This window comes from Oryza sativa, chromosome 3 (assembly GCF_034140825.1).
Source record: "Oryza sativa Japonica Group chromosome 3, ASM3414082v1".
Taxonomy (NCBI): Eukaryota; Viridiplantae; Streptophyta; class Magnoliopsida; order Poales; family Poaceae; genus Oryza; species Oryza sativa.
Window position 1 is genome coordinate 1,989,829 of NC_089037.1, and position 19,927 is coordinate 2,009,755.

At 43.7% G+C, this 19,927-nt stretch overlaps 1 protein-coding gene and 1 non-coding gene across 3 annotated transcripts; both read right to left on the bottom strand.

Moving 5' to 3' along the window:
• Positions 1-1,602: 1,602 nt before the first annotated feature.
• On the bottom strand, positions 1,603-3,817 carry LOC4331538 (transcription factor bHLH93). The gene is made up of 4 exons (NM_001402036.1): positions 2,935-3,817; positions 2,616-2,792; positions 2,261-2,431; positions 1,603-2,055 (listed from the first exon to the last, which is right to left on the bottom strand). Exons 1-4 carry the CDS (start codon positions 3,562-3,564, stop codon positions 1,969-1,971), a joined length of 1,065 nt encoding a protein of 354 aa, NP_001388965.1. The 5' UTR covers positions 3,565-3,817; the 3' UTR covers positions 1,603-1,968.
• A 4,704-nt stretch (positions 3,818-8,521) lies between these two features.
• On the bottom strand, positions 8,522-14,131 carry LOC4331539 (uncharacterized). 2 transcript variants are annotated; one of them, XR_010739802.1, is made up of 7 exons: positions 13,739-14,131; positions 11,750-11,874; positions 11,530-11,605; positions 10,813-10,909; positions 10,558-10,707; positions 9,948-9,978; positions 8,522-9,183 (listed from the first exon to the last, which is right to left on the bottom strand). It is a non-coding gene; the product is annotated as an uncharacterized protein (transcript). The 2 variants fall into 2 exon arrangements; XR_001544249.3 differs by lacking the exon at positions 11,530-11,605.
• Between the last annotated feature and the right edge of the window lie 5,796 nt (positions 14,132-19,927).

Here is a 19,927-nt window from a genome sequence, read left to right on the forward strand (position 1 = left end):
TGCTTTTCGATCTTAATCAATTTAATTAGTTGGTCTAGTCTTTTCTCGGTTGCTTTTCGATCTCCCGAGGACGAGCACGCAAGAAACTTTAATTTCATTGATATTATTTTTTTCGCAAATTATTTTTCTCCGTACTATTTGCTCCTTGTAACAACAGTGAATGGATGTACGGGTTTTTTTTTTCTTTTTTTATTTCAGCAGGCGCGTAAGCCAAGGCAACGTCAGGTACCGGCCCCTAGCTAGAGCACTGTGTTCGCTTTGGCACATACTGATCCATCTGCGTATTTACCGACAGTGTATAGTATTACTGTAGTTAGCTAGCTGCTACTCCCTCCGTTTCATAATGTAAGTCATTTTACCATTTCCCACATTCATATTGATGCTAATGAATCTAGATAGTGTAAGTCATTCTAGCATTTCCCACATTCACATTGTGAAACGGAGGAAGTAGCTAGTACCAGTACGAACAAAACTGATATGTTTAAAAAAACCTGAACTTTTTTTTAAAAAAAAACTATGCTCAAGCTTAATATCGATCTGTATTTTTTTTAACCGCCAGCGGTCGACTTACAAAAACTGATTGATATTTTAGCTGATTTTTTTACAAAGTTGATGAAAAATCATCAGTTTATACTAGTTTGTTTTGGTCGGTTTTCGACGAGGAGTGGTTTTCAAATCTAAAATTAAAAAGTAAACATATCCTGGATACACGTTTATACTAGTGCATGTCTGATTGTTCATATGTGCGCGTGTGTTAGATAAGTCTGTAAAAATACAGAGGATGCATTCCTAGTATGAGAATAAATATAGTTGGTTATATACACGTCATTGTAATTCGAAAATCACTATAACAGGTCGTGGATACTCTCCTATGACTTAAAAAACTTTGTTTCATGAAACCGGCGATTAATGATTATCAATATTAACCTAGCTTATTCCTTTTGTGGTGCGCATCGGCAAAAAAATGAGTGGAATCTGTGAGAATTCAAAAAATTCAAAGAAATTTTTTTATCTTAAACTATTTTTAAAACATAATCGTCATCATTCTTCCTCCCATAAATCCCCCCCCCCCTCCCTTAAAAAAAATTAGCTCCGAAAAGCCACAAAACAACCCATTATGAAAAACCGGTGTAGAAAGGAACTGAATCATATTTCTATCTTCTGATCCCGTTGCAATGCACGGGCATGTAACAAAGTAGTACACTCCGATTGTAAACATGTACACAATCTGCATTTCTTGGTTATGTGCGTTGTTTTCTACCCAAATAAGTGGCCATGAAATAACGAAGCATTCCATGTAGATGTGAAATTGCATTTATAGCTTCTGCCTTTCTATGAACAGTAACACAAATGCCTTCTTCAATTCAAATCTTTGCATGCTTGTGTACGTCCAATTAATACTCTCTACGTATAAACTGCCTTTAAGCACGTTACAGTGCTTCATTTAGTCTCCCACAGTTGTTGACAATAACAAACCAAGCGAAAGGAATAAAACAATGTCACGATACTGTTCTCTCATATGCGCGCGCATATGATATATAGCTCGGGACAAAACCAGATGAACCATTTCTGTCAGCATAAGAACAAAACGCACAGCTAAACTTTCAGAAGAAACAAAGAAGCAATAGCAGTACTTATGCAAGTGTACAAACAATTGGTACCTTGGCGTTTAATTCAAATCCAATGTTCGACAAATCACACGGCCGGTTCCCATACCGATTCACAAATGCAAAGCTTACAATACTTGAGCAAATCTTTAATTTGCTCTCTGGTGTGTTCAGAAACGAGGTACTACCACTGCTGATGAATATGAACTCATAAATGGTACTCGATCTACTATAATTCCTGGAGCGAAGTGCATATGCATGTATAGCTATTACTCCTATATCATGGATGATGAAGATCATATATATGCAACCTGTACCTGCTCACAGTGCTCAGCGTTCAATGGATTGTATAGCTAGCTAGCTACAGACACCTTCCGCCATAGCCTGCGCTCCTGAACAATGTCTGCTTGATCTCGTCGGTGCTGACAACTTGCCTCTTCCCGTCCTCCTATCATGCATTGTCGACGAACCCATTCAATATTGAAACAAGAGATTAATCAAAACATATATATGCCTATATATAGCTATAGGTTAATTTGTTCGAGCAAGAAATCAAGGTATAGCTATATATCGACCGATATAGATGTTCAGAAATCCGCACTAGCTAAGTTGCTATAGCTATCAAGAATTCAAGATAGATATATAGAACTTACTTGTAAGCAGGAGGCCTGCATGCCAAAGTCACTGAAGCAGCTCACGACGCACTGCTCGATCTCTAGCCCCAGCACCTCCAGCGCGCTCACCGTCGACAGCAGCACGCCGGGGTTCGCCGGGCAGCATATCTCGATCCTCGTGTTCCCGCTGCCCCGGTTCTCGACATCGAACTGGAGGAAAATCAAACCGCAGTTTAATTAGTTAGTTTCGCCCCATGCATCACAAAGTTCGATCGCAACAACCAGATTAATTTAGCTGCGCGGACGCACAAGAAATATACAAGCACATACATACATGCCAAACTAAAACTCCATCGATGCGATGCTTGCCTGCGTAGCTAAGCTAGGTACGTACCTTGGTGGAATTCCTCACGAGCATCTCGTTGTTGTTGCCGCTGGAGGAATCCTTCATCGTGTTCAACAGGTCGAGCTCCTCCGGCGTGACGCCGATCTCCTCCTCGAGGGTTTTGATCCTCTCCGTCAGCTCCTTCACGTAGTCGATGGTGTCACCAAGGATCGAGGTCCTGTCCATCTGCAGCGCGAGCGAGCGATTGATTGATTGTTTAATTACAGATATATGAGCACACGGGACACGGAGACAAGAAGCTAGCTACAGCTAGCTAGGTCAATTAATTAGGTCACAAGACAACAATACAAATCAATGTGTGTGTCACCTTGCTAATCTTGGGCACGATGGACCGGAGCATGGACAGCCGGTCGTTGAGCCGCTTGCGACGCCGCCTCTCGGCCATGAGGTTCTTCGACGGCGTGCCGTGGAGCTTGCTCCGCGGGTGGACGCCGCCGCCGACGCCTCTGATGCCGGCCATCATCTCCGAGCTCTCTCCGGCGCCACCTCCAAACATGAACGTCGGCGACGACGAGCCGCCGCCGCCATGGAGCAGCGCCTTGTCGCCGCTCGTCTCCTCCTCCGCCACCATTGCGTCGCGGAGAGGAGTGAGCTGCGTCTGCGTCTGGCTAGCCGCCTCCGAGGGGACGAGCTGGGCGCCGCAGCTGCGGTACGGGTTGCAGACCTCGCTCAAGCAGTCGAAGTTGAACTCCTCGTGCGGATGCTGAGGCGGCGGCGCCGCCATGGACGCCAGCTCCTGGAACGGCGACGCGTCCATCCCGCCCCTCGCCTCCGCGCTGCCGCCGTCGCCGCCGTAGAAGAGGAGGTCACTCATCATCATGCCGCCACCGCCGCCGCCGCCGCCGCCACCCGGGTACGGCGGCGCCTGCCACGGCGCCGATCCATCACGCCGCAGCGACATGAGCTCATCCAAGAAGGACTCCTCGTCAAGCTCCATGCCTCAGCTAGCTAGCACCTGCAGCAAGCTAAGCTATAGTAGTATATATGCTCCCTTTCCTCGCTAGCAGTCACCTCTCCTGCCTAGATTGCCCAAACCCTCACGCTTATACTATCATCCGAGACCGGGACGGCGAGTAGCTAAGCCACATGTCCAAGTTGCAGGGGGGAGCAGTGGCAGTGGCAGTGCAGGGATGGAATGAAAACGGCCGTGACCAGAGAGAGGGGAATATGAAATGAAATGGAGCTAGGCTAGCTGGGGGCACGGAAGCAACCTGGGAAATGAAACGCGGTGGGCCGCGCGAGGTTGGGGTTGCCAACCCAACCCAAGCAAGCAATCGAGCGACAATTATTCCTCGCAGCTAGTTTTGGTTTGGTGCGTGCGCCCATGCAGCTAGGCGCCGCTAACTAGGGTATATCGGTCGGTAAGGGCTCGCGCGCGCGCGCCAACTGGCTGGACCGCCGGGTCGCGCGGTCGGTCGGTCACTAGCTCGCGCGCAGTCTGAGAATGGAATGGAATCTCTCCACTTGTTTAATCGCCTGGCCTGGCTACATTCGGTTTCAATTATCGACCATGTCGTTTTCGCCTGAAATCTGCAATCTCGCGGAAGAGGCCTTTTAAAATTCATCCTGTATGTACGTCGCTGGCTGGCGGCGATCGAGGTTAATTTGACGGCCGGCCCCGCCCAGTGCAAAAAGAATTTGGTCGCGCATAATTTATATCTTACCCCCTCCATAGCTAGCTAATTAATCGGCGTACGTCGTCGTCGTGTACATACATAGGGATAGGGCCGGGGTGCAGTAGTTGTCACGGCCACCTACAGCTAGAGGGAGCGGGAGAGCGCGCGAGTCACCGCGGAGTCAAAAAGAACGGGCTAGTGTAGCTAAACAAAAACGAACGCGCGTAATACGTAACCCTCAGCTCTGTGTTGTTTAGCGCCCAGATTCCCCTGCCAATTTGGCGAGCGATCGGTGGTCGGGTCGGGTCGGGGTCGGCCCCGCGCGCTAGCTGCACGGTGAGATGCCATGGGAGTACGCGCGCGCCAGTTGATAATTTGCTGGTGCTGTGGAGACGTCGCGTGCGCGGCCGGTTCATGCCTCATGCCTAGCGCTACTAGCTTGATCGCCTCGTTCTCGAGCTGATCATCGAGAGGTAGCCGTCGGGGAGGGGAGCAGGGGCGCAGCCGCGTCGCTGTCGCCGATCGAGTCAGATCAGATCGCCCATCCGCGTACGCGTACGCGTGTACTTGGTGGTGTGCTGGCTATCAACGACGTACGTGCCGAGCAATCGATCGTCTCCTGGGCTATTGGCTATACGATCCAATATACGAATGCGGCGCGCGAGACTAGCTAGATCGATCGATCCGGCCGATCACATCATTGCCGTTTAGTTGCGTGTTCGCTGGGAGCTCAGCTTATTAGCTATAGCGAACGAGCAGTTAGTAGTACGTGCGTGTGATGATCGATCGATATATATGAACCGATCGATCGATCCGAGATGGAATATGCTGGAGTGGTGGGTCTCATTATCTGGGAGATTTGAGGGGGATTAATCTTGATTCGGATGAGCTATCAGATCTGATGGGGGGCATGGATAAGATTAAAACAATGCGCATGGAACAAAAACCCCAGTCGATTGTTTATCCGTCAAGATTACTAATTAGACTTGCTGTACTACATAACTTTGTCCTTGGTCGCGGGCTACCAATTTAAATACTCATTTTGTTTCCTTGCAATGATCGTACGTATAACTAGTTGTAGTATATATACTTCTTCTATTAAAAGAAAAACTAGTCGTAGTATGCATGAGTACGTATTTCTTGTTTAGAATAATGCCAGCACTATCAACTGGATAGAAACGATGCTAACTTTTTTTGTATGCACGCAATATATTTCCAGTACCAGGCCACGCCAACTCATCACCCCCAATGACCCTCCCAAAAATAAGTCCGACAAAACTGTTAGCATCTTCGTCGACCCATGCTCTATAATCCTTCTTATATATGTGCACCAAAATTGGTCTTCACTAACTAAACTAAATAATGGCACGCTTTTTTAAGCCCATCACTTCTCTGTTATTTTCATCCATCGGTGATGAACCTACAGGGCTACACTAATATCAAATGAGAGTAACCCAACGAATCTAAGCCCACTACATCATACAATATCCAATCCTTTACCTAATATGCATTTATCAGCTATCTTGGCATATTAATTAATGTTCCATGATAATATATATATATATATATATATATATATATATATATATATATATATATATATATATATATATATATATATATATATATATATATATATATATATATATATATATATATAAAGACATTGCACTTACATCTATTAGATACATATACAATATAAACATTTGAGAATACTAATTCATATGTTTGTGTTTTGCTACGGATAAAATAATATGTTCTAATATATGTTTTTTAAGGTTGGTGGAGCAATAATACTGGTAGAATAATTTATGTTGCTAATTGTTTTCATTTTAAAATATATAGATTGCATACAAGAAATGAGTGCGCAAAATCTAACCCCAAAAGCAAATCAGAAACAACATAGAATTCACTCCTATACTGGCCACGTCCCTACTCCAGCTAGCACTATCTTGAAATATCTTACTAGGTTGAGAACGGCGGCCAGGAGTGAAGCGCCAACCTAGGTTCAATTCCTATTGGACCCAGGTTATCTCATAATTTTCTTCTCTATCAATTATAGATGCTAAATTCCTCCTTGGTACTATAAACAAAATTCGCTCTTCAAGAAAAAAAATGTTACTACGTTGATGTATGTCACGTCACTGAAAAACTTAGGGGGTGTTTAGATCCAGGGGTGTAAAGTTTTGGCGTGTCACATCGGATATTATATAGGGTGTCGCATAAAGTGTTCGGGCACTAATAAAAAACTAATTACATAATCCATCAATAAACCACGAGACAAATTTATTAAGCCTAATTAATCTATCATTAGCAAATGTTTACTGTAACACCACATTGTCAAATCATGGAGCAATTAGTCTTAAAAGATCCGTCTCGCAAATTAGTCGCAATATGTACAATTAGTTATTTTTTTAGCATATATTTAATACTTTATGCAAATATTCAAACGTTCGATGTGAAATGGTGTAAAATTTTAGGGTGAGATCTAAACAAGGCCTTAGTTTTCAGACCACTAGCCTGTCTTAACTGTAGAGGAGAGGATAAATGTTGTGGTGATGGATCTCTAGTAGTTTGCCATGGACTGCGGTTGATAGAGATGGAAAATGGTATGTGTAGTTGCATACGAGATGTCGGCTTACGATTTTAATACGAGCAAACACCACGCTGTCGGTATGGAAGTGGAACCAATTTTTCTATGGGACCAAAACTTAGTACTGTCAATAACGTTAGAAGAGAAACATTTGATCGGACAAGTATAGCAAACAGAAGATGGTACGTATAACGGAGCTCGATAGAGACCGTGGCAGCGTGGTCCTGGGGGCAAAGTAGCTATTGCCTGTACGAAGCAGTTCATCACATGCATGGATTACCCCTCTGAAGAGGTACTGCAGCTGCAGCTGTCCTACAAAAGCTTTTGCTTACGCAAGCGAACAGGATCCAGAATCATGTTCCCCAAGAGCAACGATCCAAACCAAAAGGCGCACATGCATATGTTCGTACACGGTACACACCGCTACTAGCCTACTACACCCCATGCGTTGCATGGCATTCACCAACATGTACAGACCGGCCCGCGCCCCCCACTCCCGCTGCGCGCTCGATTAGCTCGCATCGCACAGGTACAGGCAAGGCAACAGGCCGTCCCGCGCGCGCGGAAACAAAATCAGGGACCGCGTCGCGAGCGGCGGGCGCACAGCGCGGCCGGTTCACGGGCGCGCGCCCCATGCACGCATATGCCGCTAGCGCGCTGAGCAGCGGACACGAACAGGTGCAGCGTACAGGGACAGTTTGGGCGGTGTGAGGTGAGGTGACAGAGCGCGCGCGGGGGCGCCGTGGCCTACGCCGGCCGGCGCATCCGTCCGCCTCGGCCTCGTCCGCGGGGGCGCGCATCCCTACGCACGACCGCGCCCGGCCACACCGTGCTACTACTGCCCTGGTACGCTCGCTCGCTCGCTCGATCAGATCAGCGGCTAAACGCCTAAACGCGCGCGTACGTCCTCGACTCCTCTCCGCCACACGGCCGGTGCCGCCCCGCAAACAGCGGCGGTGTTCGCGGCTGGACGCACGCAACTACCCGCTGCCGCTACGATGCGTGATGGCAAAATAGAGCACAATAGCGCCCGATCTGCTTGTTGGAGGAGAGACCTGGATCGGCGTGCCCCATGGCCGTTTGTGCGCGTCTCTTCTCTCCGGCCTTTCCGTCAATCGTTTCTATAGTACACTACACTTGTATAGGCTTTTTAGTAGAAACGATAGTATCATAGTAGTAGTATTTACCTACGTGGGTGACAGGTGAGAGGGGCACTGCGGCCGTGTTGCCTACGGAGTACGAACCGACCGGCGTGAATGGTGAATCGTGATGGTGATTCACGCCAAGTCAAGTGGATAGATCATAGATAGCGCTCTGTGCTGCGCCCTTTCGCTTGCGGTGGGCGGTGGAAGGGGGCGTGGTTGTGCTAGATAGGCCGTGGTGTTCTGTGGTTAGGCGGGCCATTTGGGGTCATGGGCTGTCTCCTGCCTGGGTCCCTTCCCCCTTCCCTCAGCACGGCTTGGGTTTCAAGCGTCCGATCGATACAACACGTACGTTGTTCAGGGCGTCTCGCGAAATTGACCGCTGCGGAGGTGGCCGCGAGCCTGCGACAACGACGCAGGACAAATTCGAAACTTTGCACGTGGGAACTGACTAATGCAGCGTCTTATTAAGGGCGAGAGTACCACGGCTTATCTGGTGTTACGTTGGGAACTCCACACATCTGGACATCTGGTACGCAGCAATGACGCGGATAAATTCCAAGGATTTCAAAGGGAAACAGTTCGGACACAATTCGACAGGATTCTCTCGTTTTCCAAGTATAGGGCTCATGATCGTGTGTGGATCTATCAACGCAGATTATTTCATCTGACATTTGTTTACCGGAGCTTTCGAAACCCTCCACTAAAACATGGCCAAAAACTCGAGATGGAACACATAGTTTCAGTACTTCACGTTGCACAGGAGATGCCATGTTGCCAATATATCCATCAGCGGCTGCTCCGTGACCCACGTCACTTTTTCACCAATCTCCTACAGTATGGATGGATGGATTCCACGACCACGAGTCGATAGTCACACAAGGTGCTGAAAGCTGCTCTGCTATGCTCCGAGGTAGCTACGACGCCTACCTGGATATCGACATCAGAACCACTCCAAAAGGCCGAAGCTCTTCAGTCTGAAAGAAAAGATGTGGATTCTCTGAAGTGAGAAGTCTGAACCCTTCTGCAAGCGACTCATTGCCTGCAGAAAAATTCAACCTCAGCCTGTCCTGCAAGAATCTCCTCGAGCATGCAGGTTATTCCCTTTTTGCATTCATTTCTCAGGGTCTCAACGCTGCAAAAGGAATCTGATTTCTTACGAACACAGCAGTGTTCCCAGCAGCAACAATTGGATCCTCGACAGCCTACAGGTTCAGAACAAAATGTAAACACATTATTGAGTGCTCGAATTGCCACCCCCAATTTTTTTTTAAGAAAACTATCAGAACCAGCCTATGCATGTCACTGGCTAAGGTACCCCAATTTTTTTTAAGAAAACTATCAGAACACAGCTAATGTCTGGCTAAGAAACAGACGTGTGGACCATATAAGAAACACATAAATGGTTTTCCAAAAAGATGGGTTACATTAGCCCATTATGGCCGTTTTGGATTGATACCAAAACTTTCCCTACCAATGTTTTAGGAGGTTGAATAGTAAATATGATGGTTTGGTTTGAAGCCAATTAGTTAGCAATGCCCATACTCATTTTGGCACAAATAAGTTTCTCTACCATAATATGAAATTTGGTATCATATTGATAGCAAACCAAACACGAGTTAATATATCTCTGCCCTACCAACAAATCGGTAGGGTAGAGAACCTCTGTAGCAATAGAATAATTTATAGAGAAAAGCACAGTGCTGGTCCAAGAAGCAAAACATATTAAGCTATCATCAGGGCATTCATATGCATTATAGAAGACATGTAGAAGTAGAAATGAAGAGTTAAGGGTATAGTCTAAACTGGTTGCCACAATGGGATGAAACAAAGTTCAACGCTGTAATCAACTATGCATCATGCTTCATGCAGATATGCTGCTAAAATCAACTAAAACAAGATGCTTACAACCAGACAAGCAAAGTAACCATCATGTAACCGTGTATATTATAGAATTATTATAACATACACTGTAGGATCCTTTCCTATAGTTGTTCCCCCTGAAAAACACAAATAGATATTGAATTCAAACACATGAAAACAAGAACATACATTGATAGGATATACGCTAGTTTCCAGGAAGTGCCATAAGGTTCCATCAAACAACTCTGCATTTATCATCACATATGACGGCGGTAAGCATCAAAGACTGTCCTTAAAGCACAGAGCTTATTAACGTTGAGTACTTACTTCTAACACTGAAGTTTCAACCTAACTAGCAGGGATTGGCTCGTGGCCACTCACACACCCAGGTTCTATTCCTAAGACTTACTTGGGCGCCTCCCTCCTTAAGTGAATACCAGAGGTCCTGGCCTTTTTTTTTTTTTACCAAAGTGATCATATCCTTTTTTTTAGAACAAGATTTATTGATTTTTAGAACAATAGTAGTCATATCCTAGAGATCTAGAACACCTGAAGACTGCTAATGCAGAGAAAACATGGCAACAATCCAATTTCTTCAATGAGTAAGAGTGAAAGCACAGTACAATAGGTTATTTGGGTGAAAAAGGTTAGCATTACAGCAAGAAACCCATCGCATATACAACAGTATGATTGAAATCTACAGAGAGTAGAGATACCTTGGACGAGTAGGGATACCTTGAACGGTCCATTTCGCCCTATCAACCCACAAAGAGAATATTCCTGACACTTGGTCCAGAGTGCCTTCAAGATCGGTGGAAGTCTCTACCATAGTCCTCAGTCCTCGCGACCATAAACATCGATGATACCTGACACCACAGTCAGACGGACTCCTAAAGAAGTATAATGTATGAAGCATGCTCAGATTGAGAAAAAATTAAAAAAAAAACTAAATGATGATGCAAGGTCACTACCATCCAGACTGTTTTTGGAAAGCAATATAGTTCCTATGTGTTGAGTGTCCATGGAGTCTTCCTCTTTGACAGTATCGGTAAAGAACACAATTATTTTCTGTAACAACATATGCCCACAACTCAAGTTAAAATCATTTTTAAAACTGCACGATCATAATGGGAATAGTGCAAAAGAGGAAATACACCAGCTGATACTAGTTAGAAGAATACATCACTAAATAATTCTAAAGCAAAAAAATACTACGAAAGCTGCAAAAAAAAAAAAAAAACAGCAGCGATACTACTGGAAAGTACAGTTTCAATATTGCCACACACTGGTCGCTGCTTAATTGTTGCAGAGGGGCTGGCTAGGGTACACTAAGTTGATATCGTGCAAGAAAATACTGTTGACCATTCATCAAGGTCATCGGAGACGTTTTGATTCATGATATCCACGTATTTGATTGCTGCAGTAGACCTGATGAAACTCCTTCACTATGCCAGAAAACCCTTTTAAGTTAGAAAAGAAGGACAACACATGAAAACATCTTTGGTAAACTAAGAATCACAAACTAGAGTGACTGAGATTGGATTTTTGACAAGGGGCTGCACCTAGAACTGTATCCATTGTGTCAAAGCAAAACCACAAGAACCATGAGAATGTGGTTCAACTACCAAAAAATAACCGACGACCTAGAAAGAAAGAGTTGGATGAGTTAAAACTCCTCTATATGGTACCTCAAAATGTGATGGCATGGTAAAAGTAAACCTTTCCCTCCTTGGGAAATGAACCTTCAGGTCCCTTTCTGTAACTCTACCAGACAAACAAGTTATGTCAAGTATTTCAATGCTTTGACGCATACGATTGGTGGTCCCTTATTTATTTGTTGTCATATAAAATCATGCTGAAATTGTAGATTGAGAATGCCAATTAGAACAGGAGAGTAAACACTGATACCTTACAGGGCTTGTATGATTGATGAGGAGTTGGTCTTGTGATTGGTGAAGAGTACCCTGATTGAGCATGACACTGAGATCTAATTCTGGAAGGTGACTGTAATCTTGATCTGAATTGTTTACCACCTGCATTAAACACAGAAAGTTATATGACAAGAATTAGTATATCTGCAGTTGTTTGATATGACCTGAACTCTGTAAGTACAGGGCACCCAGGAAACCAACTTACTAGCCTACATGATCAAATTCTTTCCAAATGAATTAGATTGACTACTTTGAAAAATTCACATCACCTTCCACATTACTACCAACCAAAGCCAATTCCAGTAAGTTGGTTCGCATATGCAAGTCTTAACAAGCTCCATAAATTGTGAAAATTAACATTGAATGTCATTGACTCAACTCCATAACCTAGAATAGTAAGATAAGATTACAATATGCCACTGAGCCTACGATTAGAATAGGAGAATCTTTAGATATGTCATCCCAGAGAAAAAAATAGCCAGCATCTATGAGACGTCAAGATGATAATAATGATGGGGCACAAATTCACGTAATGCGACAAATTGCAATTCATGATGAAAGAAAGAAGAAAAGGGATGAGCACAGGAATAGGCAATAGCAATGCTTCTGGGAGCAGAGTCCATGTGATGAAAGGAAGAAGGTAAGAGAAGGGCATAGCAAGTTGGCAATTGCATGAGGTCTTACTCCTTGCAAGTGAGTCACTCTCCTCGTGAAAATAGTTGCCTCAAAAGTTAAAATAAATTGCCAGAAGATCTCAAACCAAAAGGGAAAACATACAACAACCAAACTACTTTGGCAAGTCCAAACTCCAACCTGCATGCACAAAGAATGCTTGGCCATGAATGCATCGAACCTTTTGTTGGAGCTTGATTATGTGAGTGAGTCTTGACAAAATCAGCTAATCGAGCCAGTTGATAAAATAAGGTAAAAATGTCGCAAGTCATGTATATCGTGCTATGAAATTTTGGTTGGGGATACAACAGGACTGTGCCAAATAGACCTGAAGATATGTAATCCTGAATAAAAACATACATGTTTTCTAATTACTCAAAATGAAGAAAACAACCCATTGGCTTATTCAACTTCTTCTACTTCATATTTTTATAGCTAGTAGCTGAAGTGGTTAATTCTCATGGCACAAACAGCAATAAAATTTTTTAAAACATCGACAAAAGCTTTGCCGTATATGTATTAATAGAGAAAAGTTATTTTCAGAGTTTAAAATATTGACAGGGCATGGGGAAAAGGTCCCTTGCCCGCAAAAGATAAGATTGTAGGGGATATCTCCCAACGCGGGTATCTCTCGAAGCTTTGCTGACAGCAATACAATTATAAACTAGACGTAATTCTCAAGAAGACAATTTGATGCACCTGCCAACTGCAGCAAGACATTTAGCACATGGAGACACCAACTCCAGTATTTCCTTAAAACGCTTTTGATGGCAAACGCTGTGACCAGTGGCTGTTCTGTTATCACGCCCAACACTGTCAATCAGTCTGCAGCACGGCCAGCACTAGCTCTTGCACACACAGGTAGCTCTTCTGCTATCCGGGTTGGCATGCCACATGAGGACACAGACACACTGATTGAACAGATTATCAACAGGACAGCAGAGGGGATAAGACAGGCAAATTTGACATGTCAAAGGTTTTAGGAGGGATCAGAACTAGATTAACCGAGTGGATTTTCATGTGGTATTAGAGTGAACATGAGAAATAGGTGGTATTAAAGCGAGGATTGCATGTATGATTGTTGGAAAGTACATGCTTACTGGTTGCTATATTAATATGCCAAAAGGAATTTCGCAACCAACTAAGAGGAACAACCTCGAAAGAGAAAAAAAGTGGACAAAGGTTCCGCAGTGAAATGTAGATAACGGTCAAAGGACATGATTTCACAGAGCATATCAGCATTAAGTAGCAGAGACTGGATTTTGTTATAGGAGACGAGACAATAGATTGTTACCTAATTGCAATCAGATCGCCGTTCCAGATTGGTAGCAAAGGAGAGAGTTCAACATGATGCCACCTTGTACACTTGTATGCCGCCGCCTCCCTCGGCGAGGCAATTCCACAAACACATCGTGGTCAGCCCAGTGGCTCGCATCACGTCACGCGGGCACACGGATCTGAGAGCAAGGAAAGTGAAGGGGGAACCATCAGCCAATCCTTCTCGCACCACCCCAACGAGAAAGCACCCCCAGCCCGACGCTCCCCAGATGAAATGCGGCGGCTGCGAGGTGCGGGAGGGTCGACGACGGCGAGCCCGGAAGGCACAGGCGGGCGCACAGCACACTGTCGTTGCTGAGGGGAAGCGGCGAGAGCCGAGAGGAGAGGAGAGGAGAGGAGAAGAGTAGTCGAGCCCAACCCATGGCGAAATATACGTGTATAACTGTTGTAACGGCCCAAATACGAACGAACTTATCATCAATTGCGGGAACAAGTTCATCTAAGGTCCCTTAACTTGTCAACGAATCCAATTTTTGTCCTTCAACCGGAAAACTAGATACAATGGGTTCCTCAACTATTTAAATTGGTGCAAAATAAATCTCAAGACGGTTTGGACATCGGTTTTAGTTGACATGATGCCTACGTAGCTAATTTTGCTTCGGTGTTCATATGACGTGGCACATGAAGCAAAATTTAACAATTTTAAAAATAAAATAAAATATGGACCCACATATCGATCAATTTTTTAAAATCGTGGGACCCACTTCCTCTCCCTCATCCCCTCCATATATTGTCTTCTCTCTCCCATGGGAGTAGGGGGAGCGGAGCAAGCGGGTGGCGATGCGCGAAGCCGATGGGGTGGCGGCGGGTAGAGTAGAATGACGACGGGCGGAGCGGCGGGGCAGGGCGGGCAGAGCGGCAATACAAAGCTGGCGGGAAGGAATGGGGCGGCGGCGAGCAAACGCGTGCGCGGAGTGGCGGCGCCTGAAGCCGGCTGGGCGGAACGGGGTGGCGGAGCCTAGCGGAGGGTGCCAGCCTCCTCCTCGTCGTCGTCTTCCGGCGCGCGATCCGGCCACTACCAGCACAGGGAGGCATCCCTACCACCATCGCCGCTGCAGAGGGAGATGGGGGTCGACTACTACAACTCTATAAGGTCCTCAGCGTCGACCGCGGCGTCGGGGACAACGACCTCAAGAAGGCAGATGAAACACTCGTGGAAGATGAGGCGGACGAGGTCGTCCTTGATGCCCTCACCACGTCCTTCGCCCCTCACCTCGGCGGTGCGCTCGGTCGATAGAGAGAAGAAGTGCAATGGAGATGGCCCAGGTGACGCTCAAATCCGGAGATGGACGACGACGACGCGGCGAGAGTGAAGCTCGGTGGAGGCGCGATGATGACGGCGGAGGGAGTTGGAGGCGCCGCAGCGGATTGCCACCGCTCCGCCCCGCCGATTTCGCGCACCGCCACTCCGCCCGATTCCCGACTTCGCTCACCGCCACCTACCCGGCTCCACTGGTTTGCTCCTCCAGGGGTGGATCCACCCATTAGACAGGGTTGGGCAGCCGGCCCAGCTATGGCCCGCGCCGCCCCACCCCCTACCCTCCTTGGGCCGTCCTACCACCATATCCTAACAACATTGGGCACAAAAATGAGCAGCCGAATCACCAGTGAGCAGCCTAACCGCCGATCGCATAAGCCGCACGCGAGCGACGCCTCATTTCCTTTGACCTGGATCGGCGCCACGCCATCAATTCGCCTTCGCGGCTTCCCCCTTCAGCCTTCACCGAGTCGACCAGACGCCGACGCGGTGACACCAGCACGCCGCTAGGCGCTACTCCTCTAGGGAGTAGGTGCGCGCCCGCGCACTAGCCGCCACGGTCCCGTCGCGGCGCCGCAACACCGCTTACTCGATTCCTCTTGGCTCGGTTGCTCCTGCAAGCTGTAGTCCTGCATAATGAATCATATATGACACAAAGATTATTAATTTATTTTAAAATGTTTTGTTTCCCTTAATTTATTGGTTATACTAAATTTCTATATGATTATAGTATAAATATGATATTTATTGTGTTTAGCTATCCGACCATCTCCGCCCCATCTTTATTTTAGTCCTGCGTCCGCCGCCCGCTCGGTTTCGCTGGCCCGCCGCCACCCGCTCCGCCTGCTTGCCAACTTCCGCGCCGCCACATCGCTCGGCTTTGCCCTGCCTGCTCCGCTCGACCCTGCTCCCGGCAAAGTGGCGAGTTGGCATGTGAGATAGAAGAGAGGACGGTGATGGCGACATGTGGGGCCATGTGGACCCCCACTATTTATTATTATTTTGTATGTGTAACTGACAGGTAGGTCCCACGGGTTTAATTACTTTTCCCGATCAAATTGACACGTGAGCGCCACGTCAATGCCACGTGGGATGAAAACCTAGTCAAAAGGAGCTATGTAGGCACCACATCAGCCAAAACTGGACACAATACGAGAGACCTCGTTTGCCTGGTTTTGTAATTTGGGGGACGCGTTGTATCCGGTTTTGCAATTGAAGGATGAATTTTAGACTCAGTTACAAATTGAGGAACACAAAGTGAACTCATTCCTCAATTGCGTGTATTATGGCCCAATGCCTGGAGCACTCTCTGGTCCATCGCAATCGTGGCCCGACCGCCCGAGAGAACGTGGCCGAAGGGCACGCAAATGCAGGCGGCTGTTGGCTTCTCCGCTGCCGCGCCGCGGCGTCGGCTGGCCCCGTATCTCTGCGTGACTGGTGGCCGACACGTACGACAAGGTGGGGATTACTGAAGTTTGGGTGGTGAGTCATACAAACCTTTTTTTTTTAAGATCGGTGGCTCGGTGTCGTGTGTGCACCGCGGATAGTCTGTACCATGATGCACACCGCGGATATATATATATATATATATATATATATATATATATATATATATATATATATATATATATATATATATTTTTTTAAGATCGGTGGCTCGGTGTCGTGTGTGCACCGCGGATAGTCTGGACCATGATGCACACCGCGGATATATATATATATATATATATATATATATATATATATATATATATATATATATATATATATATATATATATATATATATATATATATATATATATATATATATATATATATATATATATATATGACACTCATATGGGGCACCATGGTGCCCGGGCACCATGGTATCTAATACACAAAATCACTTAAATTTTTCAAAATTTTCAAATTGTGAGTATATACCTAGTTATAATAATTTGATTCATACCTATACTTATCAACAAAACAACTCAAATTTAACTTTATTTCACAATCCATGATTACATAACTAACTAATTATATGTATGGATGCTATATACCTAGAATCAAAATCTAACAAAAACAAGTTCAAATTCAGTTCAAACTTGCTTTAAACTAGTTAGTAAAGTAGTTAATGTTAATACCTAAGTAATTGAAAAAGTTTCATACTCATTTGAATAGGGTATATACTCAATTTCAACAATGATGTCCGGGCACCATGGAGCATCAAACAAATTTACTATATATATATATATATATATATATGATATATTTTGTTACAGAAATATATACGGATATATTATCTCCGTTCCGTATCATAAATTGTTTTGATATTTTTTTCTAGTTAAACTTTTTAACACAAATATTTAAAAATATTGTAACATTTTTAATATAAAAAACATATTATTAAAATATATTTAATGTTTGATTTATTGAAACTAATTAGGTGTTATAGAGGTTGCTAAAATTTTATATAAACTTGATCGAATTTAAATAAGATTAACTAGAAAAAAAGTTAAAAATGATTTATAATATTGAAGTGGAGGGAGTAATATATCCCTTTCATATTATTTTCATATTATAATTCGTTTGAGTTTTTTTTCCAGTGAAACTTCGTTAAGTTTAACCAAGTTTATAAAAAAATATAGCAACACTCCAAACATTAAATTAGTTTCATTGAATCTAACGTTGAATATATTTTGATTATATATTTGTTTTTATGTTTAAATTAATACTATATCTTTTTTATAAATTTGATCAAACGTTAAGTTTGACTTAAAAAATGACTTATGACATGAAACGAATAAAGAGGCTGTTTAGTTCCCAAAAAACTTTTCACCCATTACATCGAATGTTTGGATACATGTATGGAGTATTAAATGTGGAAAAAAACAATTACACAGTTTTTTTTTAAATTGCGAGACGAATCTTCTAAGCCTAATTGTGCCATGATTTGACAATGTGGTGCTACAATAAACATTTGCTAATGACGGATTAATTATGTTTAATAAATTCGTATCATAGTTTTTTGGCGGAATCTGTAATTTGTTTTGTTATTTGACTACGTTTAATACTTCAAATATATATTTTATATCCGATGTGATAACCAAACAAAAAAATTTCCCAACTAAACATGGCCAAAGTTATCAAGGGAAAATTGGAACCATGCCACTATAATTTTGCAAAATTTAAGATATACTATCCTGACCCACATGTCATTGACTCATGTGGGTCATACATGTCATTGAGATACCAATGATATATCTCAAACTTTATAAAATTATAATGACATGGTTCTAAATTACCCTATTCAACGGAAAGAAAACGGATATCATATCGATGGGGTCGTTTTCAGATTTGGATGTTCAATGGCAATCTCTTTCACCGCCCATGACGCCGATCGGGCCCTTTCGGTCCTTGGAAAAGAAAAGCGCTTTTGGTAGCTTTTACCGAATTCGGGAATGGTTTGCATAGACTTTTGCAACAGCATGCGCAGCTTAAAGAAACTTTGTGGGATATCTACAGGAGAAAGAAGCCCGTGGGCCGCCGTGACCCACTTTCCAGCGCACCGTTTTACCATTTGGGTAATTGTTCCCGTCCTTTATATCTTTAACATTTCTATGTGTTGGGCTGTTGGCTGTTGGTGTGCTTAAAGTTATTACTCCCTCCGTTTCAAAATGTTTAACGCCGTTGACCTTTTATCACATGTTTGACCGTTCGTCTTATTCAAAAAATTTAAATAATTATTAATTCTTTTTCTATCATTTGATTCATTGTTAAATATATTTTTATGTATGCATATAATTTTACATATCTCACAAAAGTTTTTGAATAAGACGAACGGTCAAACATGTGCTAAAAAGTTAACGGTGTCAAATATTTCGAAACGGAGGGAGTATTTGCTTATATACACACATTTCATTTGCCATAAAGAGTAGTAAATTTATTGTATACATTAGTGTGAGGTTACATAAGGTAATGTTCACATTTCCAGTGAAGATCATGCAAAACCGAAAACGTGAGTAAAAATAATAGGGAAAGAAGCATTATCGTGGAATACTATTTTCTTTCATTTGGACATCCATAACACTCATGGCCTCTTTGAGAGCCTCATCACATGTTAGCATGGTGCTTATGAATGATTGGACAGATTATAGACAAAGCTCCGTAGCTTATAAGAACCGATCACCGTAAAAAGTAACATCATGGTGACTGGGATCACACAGCGATCATCTTATGCGCAACCAAGACAACCTTTTCGTATGCGTTCTCGAACTCTACCGCAAAATTGAACTTAAGAGTTTTTCCTCATCCACGTATTTATCTCCTCTACCACAGGAAAAATAGTTTGGCAAGGGGACTAGCTAGGCAGTTTTTACGGGAACAAAAGAGTATAAGGGTATGTTTAGATCCATTTGAAATAGCAAATGGTAAATAGTAAAAGTTTTGGTAGCAAAAGTTTTTTTATTGCAAAAGTACTAGTTGGTGTTTAGATGCATCCTAAACTTTTTCCATTCTAGCACTAAAGTGAGAGAGAGAAAGAGAGAGGGAGTGGTCCCAAAGCACTTTTTGGCACAATTTGCTACTATGGACTAGCAAATGCCAAATTGCTAAAATTTGCTACTAGTGTTTAGATCCAAAATGACAAAAAATACTTTAAAATGGTAAAACTTTTACCATTTTGGAGGATCTAAACATGGCCTAAGGATATGTAGTTCATGGTGGCAAAATGCCAAAACAACTTATAGCCAATTAACTCCGCATATAATGTTATAGTGACACGGAGTACCTCGTATTTGTGGAAACAACTGGCATACAAACTAGCCATTATACCGTATAGTGTTCGTAAAAACAACTGGCGCACCAACTAGTCGTTGTATTGTCAAATTCCCTTAAGAGCATA